Raw genomic sequence first — 27,833 nt, 5'->3', positions numbered from 1 at the left:
AAGTGATGAATTTAATAAAGGACTCGTTTCATTGGTGGAAGTTTTAGCTTTTATATGCCAGTCCTCTAAACATTTTTTGCAGTCAATCTGTGATTTATTGAGCACTTACTGTGTGCTGAGCACTGAACTAGGGCACTTGGGGGAGAGCAGTACAGTATTGTGATTGACACAGTTTCTGCCCACAAGTAACTCAGAGTCTAGAGGGGGATAGCACAGACAGCACACTTGAAAACAACTTTTCCCCATGTGGAAAAGAACCCTCAATCCCATATCTTTCTCTTCAGGATGGAATACACCCAAGAAGTGTCATCCCAGGTGATTCCGGGGCATTGACTGCCTACCAGTTAGAGACAGACCTTCCATTAGCCGCTTCTGGCAGATTCTTGTTTCCAATCAATCGTATTTATTGAGCACTTACTATTTGCACGGCACTGTGCGAACTGCTCGGGAGAGTACAATATAACAATATAATAGCCTATCATTCCCCGCCCACACTGAGTTTACAGTCTAGTTGAGGAGACAGACATTAATATAAATTACAAATATGTATGTAAATTCTGTGGGGCTGAGATAGGGATGAATAAACTAAGCAAGTCAGCCTTCTGGGCAACTGTGGCTGGTGCTGCTGTCAATGGCTGGAAGCTCCCATTAGCCAGTATCGCTTTACAAAGGGTATAAACTGGAGTTCCACAGTTTCAGGCCTGGAGTGACCTTTTGGGCAAAGGCTCCAACATGGGGGAGGTTAAGTCTCAGGGAGTTTAGTAGAGTTAGAAACTCTCTTAGACCCTGAGGCAGGCACTGAATAACACTCACCTCCCTGCTCTCTGTGGACCAGACCTGTAGTTTATAGTCAATTTCTTCTGCCCACTCTCCTGCCTCCAAACCATTTATCCTGTTGCCAGACAAGGGCCTGAACAAGGAAAGGCAGCTGAGCCAGAATCTGACTGAGGAAGGGTAAAGAAACCGGCAAACGAGAAGGTGGAGCCGGCCAACGCAAGGCCCCTCGGGGACGACGCGGGCGGGGCAAAGAGGCAGCAGCTGTCTCTGCTCTTAGACATTAATTTAGAGGGGCCTAATGGAATGGCATTCATACCAGCTACTCATACCAGAAGCAGCATGGCCTAGTAGAAAGAGCACGGGCCTGGGAGTCAGAGGACTTGGGTGGCTCTGCCACTTTGCTGAACACTAAATGCAGCAGGGGACATCTTAAAGCGGCTACTTGCCTCTCCTTTCCCAGGCAGAAAATTTGACTGACTGATTTTTCATTCTGTTAGCTTATTCTCTAACAAAAAATTACTTCAAAGCAAACTTTTGTCTTCCAAAGGGCCCATCTATTTCTCCTTTTGATATACCAGTGATTGGTTGGAGTTCAACCTCTGTTACTTTTTTCTCATTTTAAAAAGGAGATAAATTTGGAGAACAAAACAATAGGAGGCTTGGTTCTACACCCGTGCTAGAACCCAGGCAAGATGAAAATGTGAAACACCCGAGACTTATCTGTAAGATACTGTCAGCGCTTGGCACGTAGTAAGAGTTTAATAAATACCATCAGTAAGCCATGCAGTTCGGGTTCACAGATCAAGGTCCTGGCTGCCCCATTTGTAAAACACAAAGCAGCTCAGGCTTAGAAACCATGCCTCTTCATCCTAATTGACGACACAAATGGGTCCCTTCCCAGTGGGTGTGTTAAAGCAGGATTCATGTTTCTGAAAGTGAAGCCCCCCCCAGTCTCCAGGCTCAGAGTTTCTCGATTCCCTTACTTCCCCTTCTTCAAAAACCCACCCTATTTGCAACCCGGCAGCGGGCAGAGGACTTAACGGTGGCAAGGAGAGCTATTAGGAACCAAAGGCACCTGTGGTTTTCCTGACACCTGCCCACATGGCAATGCCTATGGAACAGAATGACTGCAGATTATAGAGTGGGGCCCAGTCTAAGCCTCAAGCCCTCTCCAGTGGGTTGTTGGCTCATTTTAATGTCGGTCATATTCATTGAATGCATACTGAGCGCAGAGTACTGTACTAAGTGCTTGGGAGCGTGCAGTACAACATAGTAAGCACTCAATTCGATTGAATGAATGAAAGAATGAACGGTATAACAGACACATTCCCTGCCTTCAGCAAGGTTACAGCCTTGAGGGGGAAACAGACTTTGATATAAATAAAATTACAAATATATACCTAAGTGTTGTGCGGCCAGGACGGGGGATGAATACAGGGAGCATGTCAAAGTGGTACGGAAGGGAGTGGGAGAAGAAGAAAGGAGGGCTTATTAAAGGAAGGCCTCTTCAAGATGTGCCTTAAGTAAGGCTTTGAAGGTGGGGAGAGTATTTGTCAGATATGAGAAGGGAGGGTGTTCCAGGCTAGAGGCAGGATGTAGGCATCACCACCTTCACCTTCTTAATCAGTCAATTAATCATTGGTATTAACTGAGCACATACTGTGTATAGAGCATTGAACTAGGTGCTTGGAAGAATTCTGTGCAACAGAGTCGGTAGACACATTCCCTGACCATAGGGAGCTTACAGTCTCGAGGGAATGTCTGCTCTTCAGGAGTAGAGTTCTTCGATCCTGGGAGCCCTCAGGTTTCATCCAAGTCATTTACCATTCTAGAGTAAATCAATGGTATCTACTGAGCCTCTGTGCAGAACGCTGCACTAAGCACCGTACTAAGCACTTGGGAGAGTACAATATAACTAGCGTTGGTAGAAACATTCCCTGCCCACAAGGAATTCACAGTAAATGAAAATAGTAGGCTGAAATTCGTCCTGTAAAACCTTTCTTTCACCGGTTGCGCTTGTGGGTTGCCTAACTGAATACTAATGCTCTTATTACTACCCATTCCACAGCCTCTGCCTGCTTTCTAGATGGTGCCATTTTCAGGTGACATTACACACATTCTGTGCCATACATAAAGCTCAGTTCTGTCATTCTAACTCATGAGGCTTCTAGGTCTGTGTCATCCTGATTCTACTGAATGGGAAAGCCGCCCTGACTGCACAAAATAAGTGCTTCATAAATACCATTGATCAGTTGATGAATTGGTCCTCTACCCTGAAATCTCTTCTCTAGACCATAAGCTCATTGCAGTCAGGGAATGTGTCTACCAACTCTTTTATATTGGGCTCTCCCAAGTGCTTAGTACAGTGCTCTGCACACAAGAAGTGCTCAGTATACCATTGATTGACCATTAATAGATTCATCTCTTCAGCCCTGGTATTTTCTCTTCTGTCTCGGTATACCCCACCAAAGTGAGTATAATCAGTCACTCCGTCAAAGTGACTACAAAGTAGCCATAATTCCATGCATAACCCACTTGCCCCTTGGTTCCCCCTCTAGCAAGCAACAGTTGAAGAGTATGATGGGCCTACCCTGTGTCAGAGCCCGGCTATATGCCACTTACCTGGTTTTTTGCCCCTTGTTTCATGATCCTAAAAAAACTCTCGGCCAATAAATGCCTGAAAAAAAATATTTATGAAAATACATCTGACCTCTAATATTTCTTGGCACAAAGAAGGAAAGTTCTTTGATGACCTTTTGACTTTTGACCCAAGTAATCCAAATGTAATGAACTTCACTCTTAGATGATGGTTTAAGGTGACTGAAGTCTAGAAATGTGGTGGAGTTAGGCATGTTATGAGTTTTGCAGTTGCCTTGTTTTAGGGTCAACTCTGGTGGGTTATCTGAGATCTGAGGTCTCTGACCGATATGCCATTGTCAAATTCAACCGTGTGCCTTGCCAAGGAAATCTTCCCATGCCATCGAGTTTCCTGGCTGGATTCTCCACCCTGAGGGAGAAGTGGCTAAGCACTGTATGACAAAGAGAAAGAAAAGTGTTAACTTTGGGATAGAGATGCACAGTCCCAAGCCTCAGAAAACATTTGTTTAAGGATTTTAAGCTCTTTGAAAACCAGACAGGTCAGGTTGATGGAGGGACAATGTGGTTTAAATCGAAATCCCATTAGAGTTAGCTGATTTAAAATGAATTTATCCTGCCCCACCCTTCCTTCTCCCATCCCCACCCCCAACTCCCAGGTCTTAACTTTTAACTTTTCTCTATTTAGCAGCAACAAGGGGATTTGGGGAGTCCAAGCCTGTTCGTTTTTAACACCAAAGTCATGCCTGCCACTTCTTGCTAGATGCCTGTGATACATGCTTAAGGACAATGAATTTTGGCTGTCGGCCAATCAAATTTCAGAAGGCTGTCAGTATATTCAACAAATCAGCGTGATTTATTCTGCAGAGAATTTCAGGATTAGAGCATACAGTGCAGCTCTATTGAAAAACTACAGTGTAATAAACAATGTCAGTCTTGTTTCTTTTATGCAGCTTTAATATTAGAGGATAATAGGGCTTAAACAAAGTGGGGTTTGTAGTTTTGACTGAAGCTCTCTTGGAAAACGCAAGGGGTTCTAGAAGGCAACTTTCATGAGTGTTTTACATATGATTCACAGGACTGAAAGGGATTGCTGTTTGCCACAGTTCTTTGTTTGGAGCCTAAAACCGCCCGAGTTGTCTGTCTTTTTTTTTTTCTTCTTTCTCAGAGAACAAACAAGCTATAGTTTGAGCCAGTGGTAACCCCAAGCTTTTTCTATTAATGTTTGCTCAGCAACAACACGAGCCCCAAGAAGCCAATAGAAAAGCTCTGTATGACTACTTTACATATAGTTCAGTGCGTGGCTGTAATTTCCTGTTCACCATCTGGGAAAACCAGATGCAGCTCTTGTGATAAGAGGCACTAAAATTCTGTCCGTCTGCATCGGTATTTCAAATGTAAATGCAGATGGGGTGTAACTGAGTCCATCTTTGCATCCTCGCTATTAGCTTGGTCTAGCTTTCAGTTAGTTACAAAACACAGTGTTCTGTGCATGGTTTTCCTCTGTTTTCTTTTTCTTCCCGAGTCAGCTCAAAGCATCTATTGTACACTGGCATGGCCTATATCGGGTACTGCATTTATAACCAGCAGAGGAATCTGAATGAATCTTTGCAGCCAGGCTCCAGAGCCTTTTTGGAGCATTTTTTAACAAATTAAGAGATGCACGTGGTTAGGTATGGCTCATTCGGCTGAAGATCAAGCTTGTTTTAGACTGTAGACTTTTCCATAAAGACAAAAGCTTCCAAATTTACAATATAAAACATGGATAGGATTCTTTTAGCTGAATGCTGTGCAATCTAAAATATCTCATAGCATGCAAGGATGTTGCCCCACGTCCATTTTTTAATAACTTGCTCTTCCTGTCAAAAACCACCAAGTACAGAATGCAAATGTGATGCTGATCGTAAAGCACTATGGTGGGATTGCATTTTTGGTAGCAAGGTATTGTGCCTCACTGACTGCTATGGGCCAAGCACTGTGTTAAACACTGGGGTAGAAAGAAAGTCCAATTAGACACAGACCCTGTCTGTCATGGGGCTCACTGTCTAACTGGGAGGGAGACCAGGTATTTCATCCCCTTTTACAGGTGGAGAAACGGAGGCACAAAGTTGTTAAGTAACTTCCCATATGTCACCCAGCAGGCAAGTGGGAAAGTCAGGATTAGAACCCAGGTGTCCTTTTTTTAGTGGTATCTGTTAAGCATTTACTATATGCCAGGCACTGTACACTAAGTGCTGGGATAGACACAAGCTAATCAGGTTTGACCCAGTCTGTGTCCCAGATGGGGCTCACGGTCTTTATCCCCACTTTACAGATGAGATATCTGAGACGCAGAGAAGTTACGTGACTGGCCCAAGGTCATACAGTCAAGTGGCGGAGCTGGGATTAGAACCCTCAATCTCTGATTCTCAGTCCTGTGCTCTTTCCACACTGTTTCTCATACTCAGTAGATGAGGAAGAGTAGTTCAGTCTAAGAGTCTTCTAAATTGAGTTCCTTTTAATCCTCATTAGAGTCCAGTCACAGTGGAGGAATCAGTAGTTGTAAATCTGCAAGAGAAATACCAGGCCGAGCTTTCTATTTGAAGAGATTACCAGTTCGTACAGTGCTCTGCGCTCAGCAAGCACTCAGTAATAATAATGTTGGTATTTGTTAAGTGCTTACTATGTGCAGAGCACTGTTCTAAGCGCTTGGGTAGATACAGCGTCATCAGGTTGTCCCACGTGAGTCTCACAGTCTTCATCCCCATTTTACAGATGAGGTAACTGAAGCAAGGAGAAGTTAAGTGACTTGCCCACAGTCACACAGCTGACAAGTGGCAGAGCTGGGATTCGAACCCATGATCTCTGACTTCCAAGCCCAGGCTCTTTCCACTGAGTCACGCTGCTTCTCTATAGTGTTGGTATTTGTTAAGCGCTTTCTATGTGCAGACCACTGTTCTAAGTGCCGGGGTAGATACAGGGTAATCAGGTTGTCCCACGTGAGGCTCACAGTCTTAATCCCCATTTTACAGATGAGGTAACTGAGGCACCGAGAAGTGTAGTGACTTTCCCACAGTCACACAGCCGACAAGTGGCAGAACCGGCATTCGTACCCTTGACCTCTGACTCCCCAGTCTGGGTTCTTTCCACTGAGCCTCGCTGCTTCTCAATAGTAAATAGCACTGACATAATGACTGTTTGAAGTCTACTTACGGGTGCAGAGTGGTCGAAAGGGTCCGTGGGGGCTGAGAGGTCATGATGCGTAACTCCAGATTACCCTTCCTTTGACTCTTCCGTTTGTTGTGGGCAGGGCCTGCCACCTTTTCCCTCCGTCTCACATTCTCCTCGAAGCTTCTGCCTAAAGGGGGCCGCTCATCTTTTGATTGCATTTTGCAATCGAAGCAGAGTGGCTTGGTGGAAAGAGCCCGGGATTGGGAGTCAGAGGGTGAGGGTTCTAATCCCAGCTCTGCCACTTGTCAGCTGTGTGACTTTGGGCAAGTCTCTTTACTTCTCTGGGCCTCAGTGGCCTCATCTGGAAAATGGGGATGAAGACGGGGAGCCCCACATGGGGTAACCTGATAACCTTGTATCTACCCCAGCACTTCAAACAGTGCTTGGCACATAGTAAACACTTAACAGATACCATCTTCATCATCATTTTGCCAAGATCAACTGTCTGCTGCAGTTCTTCCAGATTTCAACCACCATGCCATGTTGCCTTAGGTTGCAGCTTACTGCCACCTCAAAACATCTTCTCTGTTCATCTTACTTTGGTAAGCAGCATGGCCTACTGGAAAGAGCACAGGCCCGGGAGTCAGAGGATCTGAGTTCTGATCTCCGTTGCTGCTGTGTGACCCTGGGCAAGTCACTGAGCTTCTCTGGGTCCCATTTGCAAAATGGAGATGCAATAACTTCTTTTTAACAGTATTTAAGTGCTTACTATGCGCCCAGCACTGTGAAGTATCTTTCCATTCTACTCTGTATTTGGCATTTGGTGGGCTGTTTTTGATGATTCCCAAATCTACCTCTCCATCCCTGACCTCCTCTGCAGTCGCATATTTTCCCTGCCTTCTGGACATCTCTACTTGGATGTCCATGGACACCTCAAACTTAAAGTGTCCATAACGGAACTCCTCGTATTCCCATCTGAACCCTGTTCTCCCCTGTGACTTTCTTGTCACTGTAGATAGCTCCATCATTCATCATGTCTCACAAACCCTTAACCTTAGCATTTTCCTCAACTCCTCACTCTCTTTCAACCAACATATTCAATCTATAACCAAATTCTGTTGTATCTACCTCCACATCTCTGAAATCAAGCACTTATCCCATCCCTCTTAGCTTTCTAACAGACCTCCCTGCCTCCCGTCTCTCCCCACTCTAGTTCTTACTTCCCTCTGCTGATAGGATCATTTTTCTAAGAAGAATTCAGTACACATCTCCCCACCCCTCAGGAACCTCCAGTGGATGCCCATTCACCTCCACATCAAACAGAATCTGCTTTAAGACACACAACCAGCTCTCCTCTCTTGTGTTACCCCATGGATTTCCTACTTCAACCCAATCCACACACTTCTTTTCTCTAGCACCAAACTGTTCAATGCACCTTGATCTTCTCTGTGGCACTGCCGATCCCTTGCCTATTTCCTCCTTCTGGCCTATAAATATCTTGGTGGACAGTACTCTCTTAAGCACTTAATTCAGCGCTCCGCACACAGTCAGCTCTTAATATACACTATTACCTGGTTAAAATGCCCTCCCCTTTTTATGTGACGGACCTCTACTTTCCTAACCTTCAAAGCCGTACTAAAATCATATCTCCTCCAAGAGGTCTTCCCCCACTAAACTCTCTTTTACCCTACTCTCTCTCCCTTCTGTATCATCTCTGCACTTGGATCTGTACCCTTTAAGCACATGATACTCACCCCAAGCTCAGCCCCAAAGTGCTTAAATATTACCGTAAATTGTTTTAATTTAACAATAATAATTGTGATATTTGTTAAGCTCTTACTGTGTGCCAAGTTCTGTTCTAAGCACTGGGGTAGAGATACAAGGTAACCAGGTTGGACACAGTTCTCATCCCACATGGGATCACAGTCTTGATCCCCATTTTACAGATGAGATCACTGAGGCCCAGAGAAGTGAAGTGACTTGCCCAAGGTCACACAGAAGACATGTGGCAGAGCAGGAATTAGAACCCACATCCTCTGACTCCCAGGCCAGTACTCTTTACACTAAGCCATGCTGACTGTAAACTCGTGGTGGGCAAGCCTGCCATTGGGCAGGGATTGTCTCTATCTGTTCCCAAATTGTACATTCCAAATGCTTAGTACAGTGCTCTGCACATAGTAAGCGCTCAATAAATACTATTGAATGATTGAAAGTAATGTGTTTACCAACTCTGTTGTGTAGGTGCTCCCCAAGAATTACATTGAGTACATGGAAGCGCTCAATAAATCCCACTTATCGATTGATTGGAGATTGCCAGTGCATTTTAAAAATAATATGCTAAAACTGGAGTGGGACTAGAAAAGAGTAACAAAACATATTGAAGAGAGGAAAAGAAATCCTAGGAGGAAAAGACAAAGAAAATGAAGACCCTCCTAGTCTGAAAAGTGTTTTTGTAAGGAAAATACTACAGAAAAATGGGCAAGAGGATGATTTAAACCAGGAGAGAGGTCATTTGGTCAGGAACTTTTTGATGGGCTACTGAGTTTAGGCCGTCTTGTCTCCTTCCTTGAAACTACTTAAGGAAAGGGGAGCTATTTCTTCTGGATTCTTTAGCTACTCCTCTGCCCGGAGTCAGGACCTCATGACCTCTGGAGATCCCATCCATGTTATGAACAGGGAACGTGTCTAACAACTCTATTACATTATACCCTCTCAAGCACTTAGTACAGTGCTCTGCAAATAGTAAGTGTTCAATCAATACGATTGTTTGAATGGATTGTCCCTCCCAAGCTAACCTTCTAGCTGTGCCTCACTCTTGACTCTTCCGCCTCCATCTCAGGAAGAGGGAAAATAGTAAAAGGGGCAGTTAGGTAAGGTGGGCGCTGGTGGTGGAGAGTCTCGAAGATGCCTGGGAGGAGTTTTTGTTGAATGTGATAAGACACAGGAAGCCAGTGGAGAGTCTTTAAGAGAGGAGGAAATATATGAGCTGAGCGATGCTTCAGGAAGACACGGGAGCACGGAGTAGAGATTGGAGAGACTGGTGGCTGGTAGACCAGTAAGGAGGCTCATGCAGTAGTCTAGCCAAGACCAGAGCTCGTACCAAGGTGGTAGCAGTTTGGGAGGAGAGGAAGGGGCAGATCTGGGAAGTTCTTTTCTATAGAAACACTCAGTCCACATTTTCCCCACTCCTCACGAACCTCCACATCGAGCAGAAACCCCTTACCGTTGGCTTTAAAGCTTTCAATCACCTAGCCCCCTGCTACCCTACCTAGCTGCTTTCCTACTACAACCCACCTGCACACTTTGTCCTCTAATGCCAACCTACTCACCGTTTCTCCATCTTGTCTGTATCAGCTGCCGACCTCTCACCCATATCCTGCCTCTGGCTTGGTTTGCCCTCCCTCTTCATATCTGACAGACGATCACTCTTCCCACCTTCAGAACCTTACTGAAGACTCATCTCCTCTAAGAGGCCTTCCCCGACTAGGCCCTCATTTTCTCTTCTCCCACTCCCTTCAGCGTTACCCTGACACTTGGAGTTGCACCCTTTAGAGAAGCAGCGTGACTCAGTGGAAAGAGTGCGGGCTTGGGAATCAGAGGTCATGGGTTCTAATCCCGGCTCTTAACACTTGCCAGCTGTGTGACTTTGGGCACGTCACTTAGCTTTTCTGGGCCTCAGTTACCTCATCTGTAAAATGGGGATTAAAACTGTGAGCCCTATGTGGGACAACCTGATCACCTTGTATCGAACAGTGCTTTGCACATAGTAAACGCTTAACAAATACCACAATTTTTTGGAGGAGCAGCATGGCTCAGTGGAAAGAGCCCGGGCTTGGGAGTCAGAGGTCATGGGTTCTAATCCCGGCTCCGCCACCTGTCAGCTGTGTGACCTTGGGCAAGTCACTTAACTTCTCTGGGCCTCAGTTACCTCATGTGTAAAATGGGGATGAAGACTGTGAGCCTCATGTGGGACAACCTGATTACCCTGTATCTACTCCAGCACTTAGAACAGTGCTCTGCACATAGTAAGTGCATAACAACTACCAATATTATTATTATTATTCACCCTTCCCTCAGTCCCACAGTACTTATAGACATATCCATAACATTTATTTATGTTAATGTCTCTCCCCTTCTCTAGTGTAAGCTCGTTGTTGGTAGGGAATATGTCTACCAACTCTATTTGGTACTCTTCTAAGCACATAGTACAGTGGTCTGCCAACAGTAAGTGCTCAGTAAATATGATTGATTGTTTGACTGAGGTGATATGAAGGAGTTAGAAGGCATGGTCCCTGCCTTCGTGGAGCTTACAGTTTTTGTGGGAGCCAGACACAAAATAATTTGCCAGTGAAAGAAGAATTAGTGATGGTTCCCTGATGACTTAAAAGAGTTCCTCATGCACCCTTCTGGAAGAGTTTATGCCTAGAAGAATCTGAATCAACATGCCCCTTTTCAAATACTCTTCACCTAAGAGATTGTCATCAGGTAACTTCTCAGGTCCTTGATGAGCCTTATTTTTGTACAGCGGTGAGCACATTATAATGACCCATGCAGGTCTAAACCCTTATGCTCATTTTTTATTTTCATAATATGCAAGCTGTTTTCACAAGTAGAATGGGAGATTACAAAACCTTTAAATTAACCGAGGACACAAAGGCACTCCTGGCCTCATTTGACCTATCTCCTGGCATCATTTTACTAGGCGAAAGACACACCCAGGGTACGAAACTTTCTGGTTTCTTTGTTGTAAATCTCTGTGTGGGTCAGAGGCAGTGTCCCACCTGAAGTTCCAAAAATGTAGAGGTCAGTGTCGATAACTGCCTCCTGAGTTCGGCATTCTGAGTTGGGATGCAGGGGAGGGGACAATAATAGGATTTTTTTTTTAAGAGAATCATAGGGTGGGTTAATCATTTAATTGTCATGTCAGGTCTGTCTTTAGCTTCCAGAAAGAGGTGCTATTAACAACCCATTACCTATTTGGAAACTAAGACTGTATTGACAGTTTCTAGTGTTCCAGTTTCATTTGAAGTGCCAACGATAAGAAAGCGGCTGGCTCTTTCCTTCCAAGTGGCAGCTGCAGCTGCCAGTCACATTTGGTAGCTCATGATTTATATTTCAGGTACATACATCGTGACCACAATTTAAGAAGCAGTTCAGGGGTATTAGGTAATTATTGTTGCATTAGCCAAGCTCAGCAGCAGATGGTAAAACATTGAAAGTTCAGCCACATTTGGAGATTCCCTGGCCTAAATTTCTTTTACTGGGCCACCCAGATAGCATTGGGATCAATCGAAATGAAATAATAAAACAGTATTGTTCCTGCTTTCTCATGTCTCTGGCTGTATCCAATAACTCGATGCTAACTTGAGACATCTATGCCCAGGAAGGAATTCAGTGCAAGAGGGTACACTCATATCACCAAGATTCATTCTGAGTCACCCTATGGTATTTCTTCTAGTGGTTGCCTTGTCTCTCCTGAGCCTGCCTCCATAACTTACCCTCTACATGCATCGATACACACACAAACACGCACATACACTCACACTCTCACTCTCGCTCTCCTTGTTTCTTGTTCTATACACATATTTGTGCGCCCACTCTCACATTTTCTCTCCTCTCTCGTTCTGAACGTCTATAATCACCCTAATCACTCTTGTTCTCCCTCTCCCACTCAACATACAAATTCACTCTCGCAATCTCTCACTCTACACACACTCTCCTACCCTTTACACAGGTACTCAGATTCTCTCACTGTACACACACTCTCCACACCACACCACACGTTTCTTACACTCGCACTCCACACACTTGCTTAACACATACGCGCGTGCGCACACACACACACATATAGTCTCACAGTTTCTCAAGCAGGCACCTGTGTATTTCTCAGTGTTGTGTTTGTGATTATTGATGCTATTTCTTCAGTGTTTATCATGTGTCAGGCATTATACTAAGTGCTGGGGTAGAAGTAAGATGATCAGGCTAGACATAATCCCTGTCCCTCACGGGGCTGCCAGTCTGTCGGAGAAAGGCGAATTTTAATTCTCATTTTCCAGATGAGGACACTGGGGCACAGAGAAATTAAGTGACTTGCCCAGTGTCACACACAAGCAATTTTCAAAGTTCAGATTAGTAGCCAATAGCCACGACTCCTGATTCCCCAGACCATGCTCTTTCCACTGGACCATGCTACTTGATTTAATTAACGAATTGGTCCTTTACCTTTGGTGAAGGAAAATGGAAGTGCATTTTGTCCCTCAGTGTGCTCTTTTCTGAAGGAATGGGTTCTGTGAGCTCTGAAACCTTCCCCAGGCCTGAGACTCTTTATGGGGGTCTGATTTTTAGTGCACCCTGCACCACCATTGACAGTGCTGAGCCATCGCTGTAGTGTGCTGTAGTTAAACAGTGTGTAACTCTTGGATTGTGAGCCCCTTTCTTGAGAATAGGGCAGGGTACTGTGTTTGAGTCTTGGCACCAATGAAATGGGCACTTCCCTGACATGTGATTAACTACCGTATCATCCGATTCATTTTTGTGTGAGAGTGTACAAGCACCAAGCCCTTGACCCTATAATCCCATTGGTGGAGAAATTAATCATGATTGTTATCTCAGTGGAAATCACAGGCTCTGCTTCCCGCCGAAAAGCACGGGATGATTCCTTTTCATTTGACCAACGGGAAACAAAACGGAGAAACTTGTGAGCATTGCCCTTTCTTCCCCATGGCACAGGAAAGAAAGGGCGACTCTCCCATGCTGGTCCAGCTCAGTTTTAAATTAAATTTTTAATTGAATTATTTTAAGATCAGGTGTCCCTACAGCTTGGTGTCACTCATCTTAGTATCAGCTGAATTTCAGCCTTGTCGGAAGAGGATCACAATATCGTGGTGAAAGAACCCTCGAAGTGGTATCTGGCTCACCGCCCCCTTACCTGGGAGCAAGGTGCATTCCAGTCATCCAAGACGGAGCTGGCAATGTTTTTCTGCAGTGTCTGGAAGAATTTCCACAACCTTTCCTGGCAATCTCTATGCCGATGTCTAACCACCTGGATAAACTGTACTGTGTTCTTAAATTCTCCCCTCAATCCTCCAATTAATATTGGTGTGTGAAATGATCAAAACAATAAGGAGTCTATTCTTTTGTTTATACAGACACGTAATACCCACCGGTACAAGTAAGTCGAGGTGGACAGGCTCTGACAGCTCTAAATGACAGTTTTAATTAAGCAGTATTTCCTTGGCATAAAAGTAGATTTGGCTACCAAGCGCCTTCCCTTGAAGGCAGATGATTGTGATATGTTCAAGGACCATTTCCCGGATGGTGACTGGACAAACTACCTCTGGGGTTTCGTGGGGTAGGAGGGGGTTAGTCAGCCACCTCTGCCCTGTATTCACGGCCGTGTTTGTGGAGACTGAACGTTGGCGGCTCAGAGAGCTCGATAGCTCGATGTGATCACTCCTCAGCTACACTGGCCCGGAGGGCCCGCCAGACCTCTCTCTGGCCATCCGGGCCAGCTGTGGGGCCCCTCGAGGGCTAGTAGAGGCCATGCCAGGGACAGGGGAACTGCTGGCTGACTGGAGCCACCCCACAGTTGCTAGCCTTTCAGCTGCCTTGTGACCATAGGGTGACCCTGGGCCTTGGAGGGAATCCGGAATCCAGACTGCTCTGAGGATCTCACGCCAGATAGGTCCCAGCAGGATCCAGGCTCTTGGAGCTCCCTGCCAACTGGGAACCCAGGAGAGCCTCACTAGTTGGGGGTTGGCCAGACTCAGACTTGGTCTCAGATTCCAGGCTGCTCTGAACCAAAGTTAAGTTCCTTGGGTCCACCCAGCAGTAGTTTCAGCCTGTGTGGGTCCTCTGGTTCAGGATTGTTGGCTGGGGGCAGCCATTAACTGCGAGCAATGATTGCCACCATGTCTGTACCACCTATGCCCTTGGGTATGGATCCCTTAAGTACTTTATTTGCCTCAAGTCTAAGCCCACAGCCCTGATTTACATTTCCTTACACTCTGCCATGGCCAGGATCTGTAATTCTAATGTCTGTCTCCCTCGCTAGACTATAAGCTCCTTGTGGGAAGGGACCCTGTTTACTGACTCTGTTATCTTGAACTCTCCCGAGTTTAGTACTGTACTCTGCACTCAACTATAGATAGATTGGTGTCAGTGGCTTTGAGTCCACCTCCTGGGTCAACACTTGCCCAGTGTGTAGTGACCAGCTGCGCTCAAGATTCCAGTGCCTCTTGAGAATGCCAACTTTTGCCTGTTCAGAGGGGCGATGATGAGTTCTCCTTAAACACTGGGCTAACCAGGCCGTTCTGGTAAAAGAAGCCAAGATGCCTTAAGAAGGCTTCGGTCCGCAGTGGATTTTAAGGTTCTTCACAGTAGAACACTTTAAACGTACATATAAATAATAACTTTAGATTTATCGTGTGAAGTTTTAGAAAACCACAGGGCAGGAAAGAGTGAGGCCAGGTTAGTCAGTGGTATTTAATAAAAATTATGGTATTTGTTAAGCTCTTATTATATGCCTGGCCCTCTACTAAGCAGTGGGGTGGATGCAGGCAAATTAGGTTGGACACAGTCCCTTTATTGATTGGTATTTATGAGCACCTACTGTGTGCAGAGCACTGAACCTAGGAGCCCATGGGAGAGTACAACATAATAGAGTTGGTAGACACATTCCTGTGCACAAGGAGCTTCCAGTCTAGGGAAGAGATTACAGATCACATTCAGTCATCTCTTGGCAGGAAAGGGGGGAGAAAAAATCCATTAGGGAAGAAGCCTGGCCTAGGTCACAAAGCAGGTAAATGGTGAGCTTGTAGGTTCAGAACAGTGGTTTTGGAGTCAGGGTGATTTGGGGGAAGCAGTCTGGTCAAAGGAAAGAGCACATATCTGGGATTGAGAGGTCCTGCATTCTAATCCTGGCTCTGCCACTTGCCTGCTGCCTGACCTTAGGCAAGTCATGGAACTTCCCTCTGGCTCAGTGTTCTCATCTTTAAAATGGGGATTCAATACATGTTCTCCCTCGTACTTTGACTGTGAGCTCCATGTGCAACAGAGACTGTGTCTGACATGACCAAACTAGCATTTAGTACAATGCTTGACATATAGTAATCACATGCAATTATTATATTATTATTGCTATTATTTTTTTTACCTTATCCACCCCAAACATCAAGGACCATGAGTGAAGGCATGTGTTTTATTTATGCATACGGAGCATTTCAGTACACGCCCAGAATTATGAAACAAATTCTGCTGATAATCATTTTCCAGTTGTTCCTGGAGCCTCAGCTTTGTGCTCTAATATTCAAAAGTTGCTTTATGTTTTCCAGGAAATCAGAATGTCTTTACTGTTCCACATTGCTAAACTTTGCGGGCAATTGGAATGTCTAATGGTTAGTGGGAAGGTCCCGACTTCTGTTTTGTGAACGTTCTGATTTTTAAAAAGGATAGGTCCCACGAACAATTACTGAAGTATTCTGCCACCTAACAGGAAGTTTCATAACTAGCTCCCCTTCTCAAGGCTTATTTTGTATCAGTTGACCAAACCTGTTGAGAGTCTCAGCAACATCTGTTTCGAGAGCCTGCAGACTCTTTCTTTTAATAGCTGCAAAGTCTCACTGAAGCTTTCCAATGTGAATCACATCTGTGTGTACTTTCTTCTTGTACAGGGTGTCTAGAACATTGGCTTTTCCAAGAAACTGCGCTAGGCAGCTTAGAGGGTGTGATGAATTGGTTGATTAAAGCTCCTGATAAGCTTGCTTATGCTCAAGGGCATGTGCTAGAGAATCCCCAGAATAGCATGAGGTGGAATCTGAATAAAAATGAAGCGGCACATGTCTTTTTGGTATGTGTACAGGCATGTGGGCAGGGCATGCATCTCTTTGTTGTATTGTGCTCTCCAAAGTGTGTAGAACAGTGCTCTGCACACCGTAAGTGCTCAATAAATGTGATTGAGCGAATCCCTCTGTGCAGGGGGATATGATTATCTGAACAGCTCTGCCATGTGGGAGAAGGAAAAGAAAACTCCGGCATTGTGAAATCAGCACTTTCCACTCTGTGGTGGTTTGTAGTGCCCCGATCAAAGGTTGAGTGGGTGCTCTCACTTTAAATCCAGTCAGTCAGTCAATTGCATTTTTTGAGTGCTTACTGGGTGCAGAGCACTGTACTGAGTGTTTGGGAGAGTACAATGTAGCAGACACATTAATAATAATTATGGTAACTGTTAAGCATTTACTTTTCTAAGCGCTGGGGTAGATACAAGTTAATTAGGATAGACACAGTCCCTGCCCCACATGGGGCTCGCGCTCTTAATCCCCTTTTTACAGATGAGGTAACTGAGGACCAGAGAAGTGAAGTGATTTGCCCAAGGTCACACAAGACATGTGGCGGAGCCAGGATTAGAACACAGGTCTTTCTGAATTCCAGGACCGTGCTCTATCCACTGAGCCTATCATTCCCTGCCCTCAGTGAGCTTATAGTCTAGAATTGGAGGTGACCTTTGGTAGTGGCAGAGGAGTTTTCGAATCCAGGGAAATAGGTGGGTTCACTCCTCTGCATTGACTTTAGGTCTGCAAGGATCCGTCCCTGGCAACTACAAGTCCTGAGCAGAGACTGGCTCAGTGTGCGGGGAAGAGGCTGCACAGTTGGATGAGAATTGAAAAGAGAAAACTCCGGGGAGTTCTCCTCCCCGGGGGCTCGAGCCGGCCTGCCCTCCCTTAAACTGGGTGCTGCCTCGAGCATTGATGATCTGTGGCAGTGCCAAGTGAGAGAGCCATCTTTTTCTGTGGGCCTTGGGAACATTGGGCATCCTCTGAGCCACGGTGAAGAAAGAAAGAGCCTGGGCTGGCTGGCCCATTTCTGGAGCTTCGCCTCCATGCGTGGGGATGAGGACTTAGCTGATCCGAACACCCAAAATAGAGCCGTAGGATGTAGTAAGCACTTACCATGTGCAGATCACTCTACAGAGAGCTGAGGTTAAAAAAAAAAAATACAAGGGTGAGAATGAGAGACGATCTCTGACCCTCCAGAAGCTCTCAATCTTAAAATAAGTAGGAAAGGGTTTGGCGAGAGACACGTTAGGAAGGGTGACATGAGTAGTGTCTGTAAAGTCATTTTTGTCCCACAGGTTAATTTGAAGGAATCCATTTTAGGCTTGGTCTTTGGAGGTGGGGCTTGGGTTTCATTTAGGAAACATGTTGCCTCGTGTGCAATGGGAGACTATTTAGTAACCTCATATCCACCCCAGCGCTTAGCAATTAGTAAGGTCTTGACCAGTGTCATAATTGGGAAGCAGTGGGGCCTACTGAAAAGAGCTCAGGACTGGGAATTAGAAGAGCTGTGTTTTTGTTTAGTTTAGTTTTTTAATGGTGTTTTTTTTTTTGTATGCACTCACTATGTGCCAGGCCCTGTTCTGGAATAGATACAAGATAATTAAAGTGGACATAATCTATGTCTCACATGGGGTCACGGCTTTAATTCCCATTTTACAGATGAGCGAATCGAGACCCAGAGAAATTGCGACTTGCCCAAGGTCACACAGCAAACACGTGGTGGAGTCAGAATTAGAACTCTGCCACTTGTCTACTGGGTGACCTCAGGTATGCCACTTAAACTTCTCTGTGCCCCAGTTACCTCATCTGTAAAATGGAGATTAAGACTGTGAGCCCCATGAGAGATATGGACTGTTTCCAACCTGATGACCTTGTAACTACCTCAATGCTTAGGATATTGCCTGACACACAGTAAGCGCTTAACGAATATCGTTAGAAGAAAAAAACAAACAAAAACCCCATGTCTCTGACTCCCAGGCCTGTGTTCTTTCCACTAGGCCAGGCAGCTTCTCCATCCTGTGTTGTAAAGACAGGTCTGCTACTCTCTTGCTTATGGTCTTGGGTGAGTCACTGCTTCTCTGTGCTTCAGTTTCCTCATGGGTTAAAAGGGAATTCAAAACCTGCTCTCCCTCCCCACTTAGACTGTGAGGCCTATTTGGGAAAGAGAATACCCCAGCACTTAGCACATAGTAAACGCTCAGAAATACCACAGTTATTATGAAGAGTATCCTGGCACAGCCAGCCATTCATCTTGTAAAGAGAACACATCACAAACCCCGTCTGCTTGCATGCCTGCTACAAGCTTAGCACTTCCTTGGCCCCTAAGAATGGAAACATCCCACTCTGTGCCACAAACACCTTTTCCCAAGTTAAAAAAAAAATTGTGAGAATCACACACAATAAAGGGAAGTTCGCAAGAAACTGGCAGGCCTCACCAAACTACTTTGTTAGCATAAGATACTTGGAGGCATTCAGCATACACTTATCTCTGTCTCTCCCTCTCTAAATATATATACATAACACATATATATGTATATAGTTTACACGTGTGTGTATGACATGCTGTCCATATTGCTTATAAAACCTCAGGAAAAGATTCATAAAGGAGATCACCTTAATTCGCTGTAACTTGGCTTTTCAGTGACTGTTGGATTATTCAGTTGTTTTCACACATCACGGGTATCCCCAAGGAATCAAGATTGCTACGTTGTTCCCATTTCAGTTTGTTGCCTTGAAATCCTGTTTTTGAGATTAGAGGACTTGAGAATAACAGGAACATCCTGTTGACAAAAATAAATTCCCCACGATAAAATATTGATTCAACTGGAGCCAGTGATTTTGTGGCAGGGTAACAGGAGTACTGAGATTTGGATATGTAGCTCTTGGGACAGTGGCCGCATACTGATGCATCTTTCGATTCTTTTCAGAAAAATATCCCCTGTCCTTTGGTCTCCCTTTTGATGTTTGCAGTCATTTGGAATGCTTGGTCATTTAAAGCCTCGAAAGGAGTCAGTGAAGGGTGCTGACCCAGGTCAGCCAGGGGAGACGTTGATGACACTTTGTCCTGGAGAGGTTTATGTAGTCTCAGGGATCCCCAGGGTGTAGATGACCTGCTGGAGGTCCAGGGGAAAGAGGCCAGTGCTGGGAACTGGGAGGCCAGGGTTCTCGTCCTGCTGGGGCACGGTCCTTGGGGGAGAAGTTCTCTGATCTAAAAAGCACTCAAGGTGTTCTGCGAGGGGGACCCGCCCAGCGAGAGCCCTGAAATCTTGCTGTCTGGCTGACTAACGTGGAAGGCAAAAGACCACAGCTGCTCCCACACCAGCCGCTGGCTGGCTAGTGGACTCATGGCCAAGTGTAAGCACTGCATCATTGTCACTTTACCTAGAAAAATACAGCGCTGAGCACTTAGTACAGTGATCCGCACACAGAAGTGCTCAGGAAAATGCCATCGATGGACCAATAAACGGGCCTTGCCCGTTATTTACCCAACACCTCCTGAGTGTATAGCACTGGACTGAGGAACAGTATTCTAAAGAATCCTTACAACTCAGTGTCTGACTCTTGAGGATTTTAGTTTGGGGCAGATGGGGAAAGATATTCTTGAGGCAGAGAAGAAAGGAGGGAATAGTGAGGGACGGGAGCCCTTTTGGCAAAGAAAATGACCTCTGGCTCATCCCACAGGAGGAATATCTGACGTGAAGATTGAGAGCACATTAACCATATGTGGTAAAGCAGCCTTGCATGAAAACTTTGGAATTGCTGGTGTTGAATTTTATAGCTAGATGAACTGGTAATGATTATGGTCACACTGTTTATAGTCTTTTAGAAATTAATAGCACATTGCCTTTTTTCTGCTGAGGTACCTGGAATTTAGTCTTTACAAAAAAAAAACAACACAAAAGAAATAAAACTACCAGCGAATTAACTCGACTAGTCCCCAAGCACTCCTATATGCACAGCATCTGGATCTGCTCAGTCACTGTATTTCACACCCTTTCCCCAAGAATTTGGTTCCCTGCTTTATCTCCAAAATGATTCTGGGAAGATGAGCATCTTGTCCCAACTCTCCAAGTATCTCTGAGATCTTTGAGATGAAGGAGTCTTTTGGTTTGGTAGAACTTTACCTAGTCAGGTTGGCTCAGTGCCTTGATGATGACTGACTGGCCAGTCTTTCTCATGTATTAGAGAAGGTTTTCATCTGGCAGACTTCTGACCCACTGCCCGAGATCATTTTTCTTGGATTCTTTCCATTTTCTCTGTCACCCATCCAGTAGCAGCAGCAGCAGCAGGAGCTACCAATTGGTGGGACAGTTGTGCCTAACAGGAGGCATGGTGCTACTGATGTCTGTTTACTTGTTCTGTTGCCTGTCTCCCCCCTTCTAGACTGTGAACCCATTGTGGGCAAGGATTGTCTCTATTTGTTGCTGAATTGTATTTCCCAAGCGCATAATACAGTGCTTTGCACACAGTAAGCGCTCAATAAATACAATTGAATGAAGGAATGAATGACCAGATCCAATACCATACTGCCTTTTCTACAGGTCCCAGGCCTAGTGTTTTTTAAGTCCCAGCCTGCTGGATGGAACCAGCATTCTCCTGTCATCAGCTGATGCTCCTGTCATTCGCTTATGTACACAACCCTCTCTCTCTGTCTCTCTCTTTCTCTCTGATTCTTGGTGCAGATGTCTGAATCAGCCAGGAGCTATCTTGGACTAGCTTGTAGTAAGTGCCAGAGACTTGGTCTCTGTTATGTTCAACCCTTGGTCCTTATGGACCCTGGCTACAGATTAAAAGAATAATCCACTTAAAGCCAGTGTCCATTTAGGTAGATAGCCAGAGATATCTCTGTTAGGACTAGCCTAAAAATAGAACTTTGGTTATCCAGGATCAAGGCCACTTATATTTGCCTGTTGTATTTGAAGTAATCATGTTCTGAGGAATAGTTGCAAGAGCCTTGGCACGTTGTTGAGTGTACAGATTCTGGCCCTGGGCCAGACAAATTCAGTTCTAGGAGCCAGAACGTGGAGCTCCCTGACATCTCTCAGGATGGATAGGAGCATGGCCTAGCAGAAAGACTACAGGCCAGGGAGTCAGCGGGCCTCGGTACTAATCCTGGCTCCGTCACTTACACTGTATGACCTTGGGCAAGTCACTTCACTGCTCTGTGCCTCAGTTCCCTCATTTACAAATTGGGGATTTAGTAGCTGTTCTCCTTTCTATTTACTCTATGAGCCCCGTGTGGGATCTGATTATCCTGTATAATAATAATAATGATGGAATTTGTTAAGCACATACTATGTGCCAGGTAGTGTATCTATGCCAGCGCTTATTACAGTGCTTGCATTATAGTAAGTGTTTAACCAGTATGACAATTATTATTATTATTATTTTAGCATCTGTTAAGCACGGGGGTGCCAAGCACTGTGCTAAACACCATGATTAATTGAAGATGATCAGTCAGACCTTAAACCCACCCACATGGGGCTCACAGAATAAGGGGAATCACATTGCTGGTACGGGTTCACTTAGCTCCGGCATTGATAATCTGGTGCATGAAGGTAATCTACATTCCATCTTTGACACGGAGTCTCCAATCATCCCGTGTTCATTTTAATCGTGTATCAATAGGGAAAAGTCTTCCTTCAGCAACCGGGCAGTATATTTACCCTGATTACCTCATTTCAGAGTTCTGAACACTTCCTCCTAGGCAAGTGAATTCCCCTCAGTTTTCCCACTGCTCCAGTTTAGGAGCCCTTTTCTGTGGCCAAACTGCAGTTTCTCAAACTGGGTCTCTGCAGCTGTGGTTTGGGATGCCAAGGACTGTAACGGGACAAATGGAGAGGAGGGAAATATATGTGCAAGTGGGTAGCATTAGACAGCACTTGGCTAAAGAAGAAGAGACGACCTGTGATTGCCGCACTAAAAATGACAACATTTCACAGAAATCTTTCAGCCAGATTTCCAGGGCATATTAGCCCTTCTTTCCCTTCCCATTTTTTCTTTTTAACCCTCAGGGGAAATACTGTGTAGATAGGTAAAAAGCACAGTTTACATTTTGAGCTGTGACTCTTTACCCTTCCCTTTGAAGGTGACAGTGGCCAACTAGGGAGCGAGGACCAGGGGTCCCACTGCCCTCTGGGGAACAATTCCCCTTGAACATTTACAGACAGAGACACCACAGAGTCATTATCTTTAGATGTTTCTAAAGTCTGGGAAACTGTAGATTGAATTTTCAGCATGTTGTAATTCAGATCATGGGACATACATTCTAATCCAGCTAAGCAAATACAAAACTTACATCATTTGGGTTTGAGTTTTTTTTACTATTTTCTTTCCTTTTTTTTCTTTTTATGGTATTTGTTAAGCACTTATCATGTGCCAGGCACTGTTCTAAGTGCCGGGGTAGATACAAGGTAATCAGGTCAGATACATTCCGTGTCCCACATGGGGTTCACAGTCATAATCCCCATTTTGCAGATGAGGTAACTGAGGCACAGAAAAGTTAAGTGACTTGCCCAGGGTCACACCGCAGACAAGCAGGGAGCTGGGACTAGAACCCAGGTCCTTCTGATTCGGAGGCCCGTAAACTTGTCCACTAGGCTGCTTCTCATGCCTGCTGTTGGCTAATTTGGCAGTAATATGTATAATTTCCTGAAGCTAATCAATCAGTGGTGTTTACTAAGTGTTTACTGTGTGCAAAGCACTGTAACTAAGTGTTTGAGAGAGTACAAAAAAACAGAGTTGCAAGACTGGTTCTCTGCCCACAGTGAGCTTGTTTCCAGCACATATCTCTCAAAATGTAACTGAGAAGCAGCATAGCCTAATGGAAAAAGCATAGGACTGGGAGTCAGAGCACCCAGGTTTTAATCTCAGCTGTGTGACCTGGGGCAAATCACTTAACCTCTCTGTGCTTCATTTTCCTCAGCAGCAAAAATGGGGATTCAATACTTATTCTCCCTCCTACTCAGATTTTGAGCCCCATGGGGGAGAGGGACTGGGTCTGACCTGATTATCTTGCATCTGCCACAGACTTGGAGCACAGTAAGTGCTTAACAAAAGCCCAAATTAAATTGATTGGGTTGAAGGCCCAAATGATAAAATATTTGAGAGCTAGGGCTGATCGTAAAGTCCAGGTCTCCAAGATGCTAGTGGTGTGTGCCCTGAGCCTGAAGCAGTCCCCTCTTCCCGGATTTCAGAAGCATCCATCTCTTCGGAACACTGAACCTGAACCTGCCCCAGCCTGGTTATCTCTGGGGTCAGTGAGCGGCTTCTCAAAGGTGTCCAAATTCCTTTCTTCCATGCCCTACCGCCATGCATAGGACAACCCAGGATCATCGCTACCTGAGAAGGTGTGGGGACGTTTAGTGCCAAGTCTGGGTGCCACTGGCCTAGAGCGCTCGATCGCATAACCCTCCAACTGAGATCACTGAGGCGCTTCCCTTGGATAAGGACGCCACAGTGGTATGATCACTGCTAATGATGCCTGCATTCCAGGCCTGTCAAAGAAGGGGGAAGGCTTATGATCCGTGTCGCTTCTCTGTTCCAGGTGCTTTATCCCAAACGTCTATGTGGCCCTCTTTGCTGCGGCTCTGATTCCCCTGGTGTGTCTTGTGGTGGTGTTGGTGGTGTTCATCCATGCCTATCAGGTGAAGCCTCAGTGGAAAGCCTACGATGATGTCTTTAGAGGAAGAACAAATGCGGCAGGTATGGACTGAGAGAACGCTGTGGGGTGGGATGGGGAGGTCTCTACCTAGGGGCAAAAGTCACCTTGTCTAATTATTTCTGGACTTACTCTCCTAAAGAGGCCAAAGGATGCCGTGTAGACCGAAGTTGGTACTGACGGTTTGCTGGGTTGTAGTGCTGAGGATGATTTGAATTTCTCGAGTGACTTGAGAAGCACTGTGACCTAGGGGAAAGAGCATGGGCCTGGAACTCAGGGGAGCTGGGTTCTAATTCTGGCTCCTCCGCTTGTCTTCTGTGTGATCTTGGAAAGTCACCTAGCCTCTCTGCCTCAGTTTCCTCATCAGCAAAGTGTGGATTCACTACCCATTCTCCCTCCTACTTAGACTGTGAACCCCATGTGAGACCTGGTTATCTTGTATCTACCCCAACACTTAGCACAGTGCTTGGCACACAGTAGGTGCCAAGTGCCACACAAGTGCCATACTTATTACAGGTATTATTGATTTCTCATCTCCCTTCATCGTCACCAACATCCTTCCTTCTGGATCTCTTTCTTTGCTTCTAGACTGAAAGTTTGTTGTGGGCAGGGAATGTGTCTCATATTGTTATAGCATACTCTTCTCTGTGTTTAGTACAGTGCTCTGCGCACAGTAAGCGCTCAATAAATACGATAAATCCTATTGACTGATTTATCTGCCAGGAGCATTTCTGTTCTGACCAGATCCTTGGGGCCGGTGTTATCATCGAGTGCTTTCAGATCCCTCTGCTTCAGCTGAAGTTCCTCAGAGCCCAGGCACTGTATAGTGCTGTCTCTACAAGGCCCTCGAGTCTCCCAAATCCCCTTAAAAGTTAAAAAAAAAAAAGCAAAAAGCCTATTGAATGGCCTTGAGTGGCACGTTCTGCATCGGGAGATTGATTTTTCTGACAGCCGTGCAAGAACACATGTAATCAGACAGCTTCATAAGTGACTACACATGTCTGGACGTTGAAGAACACAAATTTTCCCGCCTATGTTGGCATTCATTCCAGCTCATTTTTTCCCTGCTGAATCATCATTCTGAGTCCCGGTTTTTCGAAGATGATTGACTTTTGGTCACATAAGGTTCTTTTGGGGATCCTCTCAACCAGGAAGGAATAGTAACTCCTCGCCTTGGGCCCCATCACGGGGAGAAGGGTTGGGCTAGGCAAGTGGGAAGAGTCATACAGGTCGAGGGGGAGCAGCTGCCTAGCTATTCACTGCCGCTTGAAGTGGTTAAGTGCTCACTCTGTGCCAAGCTGTGTACTAAGTGCAAACAGATTGGAAGCAGGTTGTGAGCTGCCTCTCACAGTCTAAGAAGGAGGATGAACCGGTATTGAATCTCATTTGACAGATGGGGAAATTGAGGCCCAGAGACGTTAAGTGACTCGCCCGACGTCATACAGCAGGCAAGTAGTGGAACCGGCTTTAGAACCCAGGTCCCCGATTTCCTGATCTTTACTTTTTCAACTAGGCCATGCTGCTTCTCAAGGGAATTTCCCAAAGGGAAACTTCAGGGATATTCTTGGTCAAGGTAAACTTGGTCTTGGAACATGTTTTAAGGTCTCCAGCAAAATCTCAAGTTTTTCGAAACAATTGATAAGACTAATAATTGGTTGGGTGAGAGACCTGTTCTGAAATGACATCCTCATTGCCTTGGATTTTAAAAATATAATGCCTCATTTCTCATTGGCTATGTCATGGTATTATTTCATTGCTCAGACAAATATTCTGAAGACACAACAGGAAAGAAAAGTTCTGTCTTTGACTTTGTCCTTGTCCTGGCAAAAATTCTATTTTCCATGTGGATTAAATGTTGTTCTTCCATGCATTTTAAAAATATGGACCCTGAGGAAACTTAACTGGTGGAGCTGGTTTAGGGGAATTCCCAGCTTTTGGGAGAGAGGCCCCGGGATGCCTAATGCTCCTCCAGGGCCAAACCAAGCAAGAAGTGGCCTCAAGCAGGACAGGAAGACACCCCACCCAACTCCACACCCACTTGCAGATGCTCTGTCATTATATGTACAACCAATCCAGTAAGTTCTGGAGACTTAAATTTCCAGTGGTCTGATGCAGCAGCCGCCCATAGAGGCAGAGTTCTGTTGCTTCCCGGTTGCCATCCCTCATCTTCCCCATCCTAAAATGGCCCCCAAAGGGAGGGTTGCAGCGATCACAAGGCTGACTGAATTGGATGAACTGTAGGGAATAACTACCAGGATAAATAGGGCCATGAAATGACCCAGAACTGACATCTGTACAGACACTGGATTGGAAGCCTCCCGGCAGTTAGATGAACCTTCTTGTGTGACTTCATACAAGATTTTGCCAAAGTCGAAGCAAGGAGGAAAGAAATCCTTCATGTAAGGGATTCCAAAGAAGACTTAGTAGAAGGCTGAAGTTTCTGCTAAATTTGGCTTATGAAGAAGTAGTGAAGGGTAGTTCTGTTTATTGGAATCGCATAATGAGAAATGCCATTACTGGGTCAATCAACTGGCCTATCCCGGCCAGTGTTCGGGAGCCAACAGTGACAACAAGATGCTTGAAGGAACCCAGTGATGGTTGCCCTCCTTGATGTCCTTCTCATAATTATGGATGGACCAATTTTTCCCCTCTGTGTTCATAATGTTCCCATTGTCATTGCACGTAATGGACACTCACCCATTAATTTATCTGAAGTCACTGGCAATTCATCGATCATTTCAATCCACACCCCTTCCTGTGGTAGCGAAATCCAGATCTTACCACCCACTATGAGAAGAAATGTGGCCTCTTGTTTGTTTTGCTCCAAATGTTGGTGGAGATGGGGCTTCTGAAGATTATTTTGGTGCGTCTTAGGAGGAGATTGTCTGAGAGCGAGTCATGTTGAAGACACATTCTCTAAACCAAATTTCAGTGCTTCAACAGATTTTTAGTCAAAGCTTGTCATTTTACCATTTTACAGAGTTTTAATCAAAGGTTGTCAATGTACCACTTGATTTTGATCTCTGGTAAAGATCTTTCAACAGGATGAATTGGCACCTATCTGATTCTTAGGCCAGGGTTCTATATGAAAAATGATTTATTTGCTGCAGAAGAAAAATAATTAGAATTAAAAAGGGAAATAGATGATGGCAGATCCCTTCGATAGAAGTTGCACTCATGAGCTTCTCTTTGGTTGTTAGAATTTGGGAAAGTTTGAGTGAGATGGAGGTACTGAATATGAGGTCTGGTTGTCTGCTGAAATTATAATACCCTGGTTTTTGGATAATACAAAACACTTAAATATCTCTTTTTATCATCCCAACATCCCTGTTCGGTAGGACGAGGCATGTATTATCTCCATTTTCAGATGAGGAAACTGAGGTTTGGATTGGTTTCTACATACCTCGTGTCACATAGCCAATTTGAATGAAGGCTGAAAGATGAGTTAAGTTGTTCTAATTCAGGTCTTTCTTCTCTGAGACTGAGTTTCAGCACCCTCAAAGGGAATAAGTAAGCCTTTCCTACCTCAAAAGGATATAGCTGACTTTGAATAAACACATATTTCTAGATTTCCAGTTTAAAAACAAATGAAGAAAAGGAAAAGACTGCCATGAGTAAATCTCACTTGAATTCTCGGCATTTCATTTTATTTTTTCAGCCAAAGAATAAGTCAGTCAGCCTGATTTCAAATGCATCCTTTCTACACATTTTCAATGTGAAAATAGAAAGAAAAGATAGGCTACGTGCCGGGTGCAGTTTTAAAGAAATGAAGAAATGAAAGCAGGAAGTGTAGATTGATTGCCACCTTAGCTAGTCGC

The 27,833-nt window shown here is 45.0% G+C and overlaps 1 protein-coding gene across 1 annotated transcript in view; it reads left to right on the top strand.

Moving 5' to 3' along the window:
* Positions 1-27,833, top strand: part of ADGRV1 (adhesion G protein-coupled receptor V1) — a 453,964-nt gene that overhangs the window by 357,027 nt on the left and 69,104 nt on the right. The window contains exon 86 of the mRNA XM_039911197.1: positions 23,902-24,059. Coding sequence (XP_039767131.1) covers positions 23,902-24,059 — 158 coding nt within the window. The remainder of the gene's footprint in view (positions 1-23,901; positions 24,060-27,833) is intronic.

This window comes from Ornithorhynchus anatinus, chromosome 1 (assembly GCF_004115215.2).
Source record: "Ornithorhynchus anatinus isolate Pmale09 chromosome 1, mOrnAna1.pri.v4, whole genome shotgun sequence".
In the NCBI taxonomy this organism is placed as follows: domain Eukaryota; kingdom Metazoa; phylum Chordata; class Mammalia; order Monotremata; family Ornithorhynchidae; genus Ornithorhynchus; species Ornithorhynchus anatinus.
This window is presented reverse-complemented; position numbering and strand designations above follow the sequence as displayed.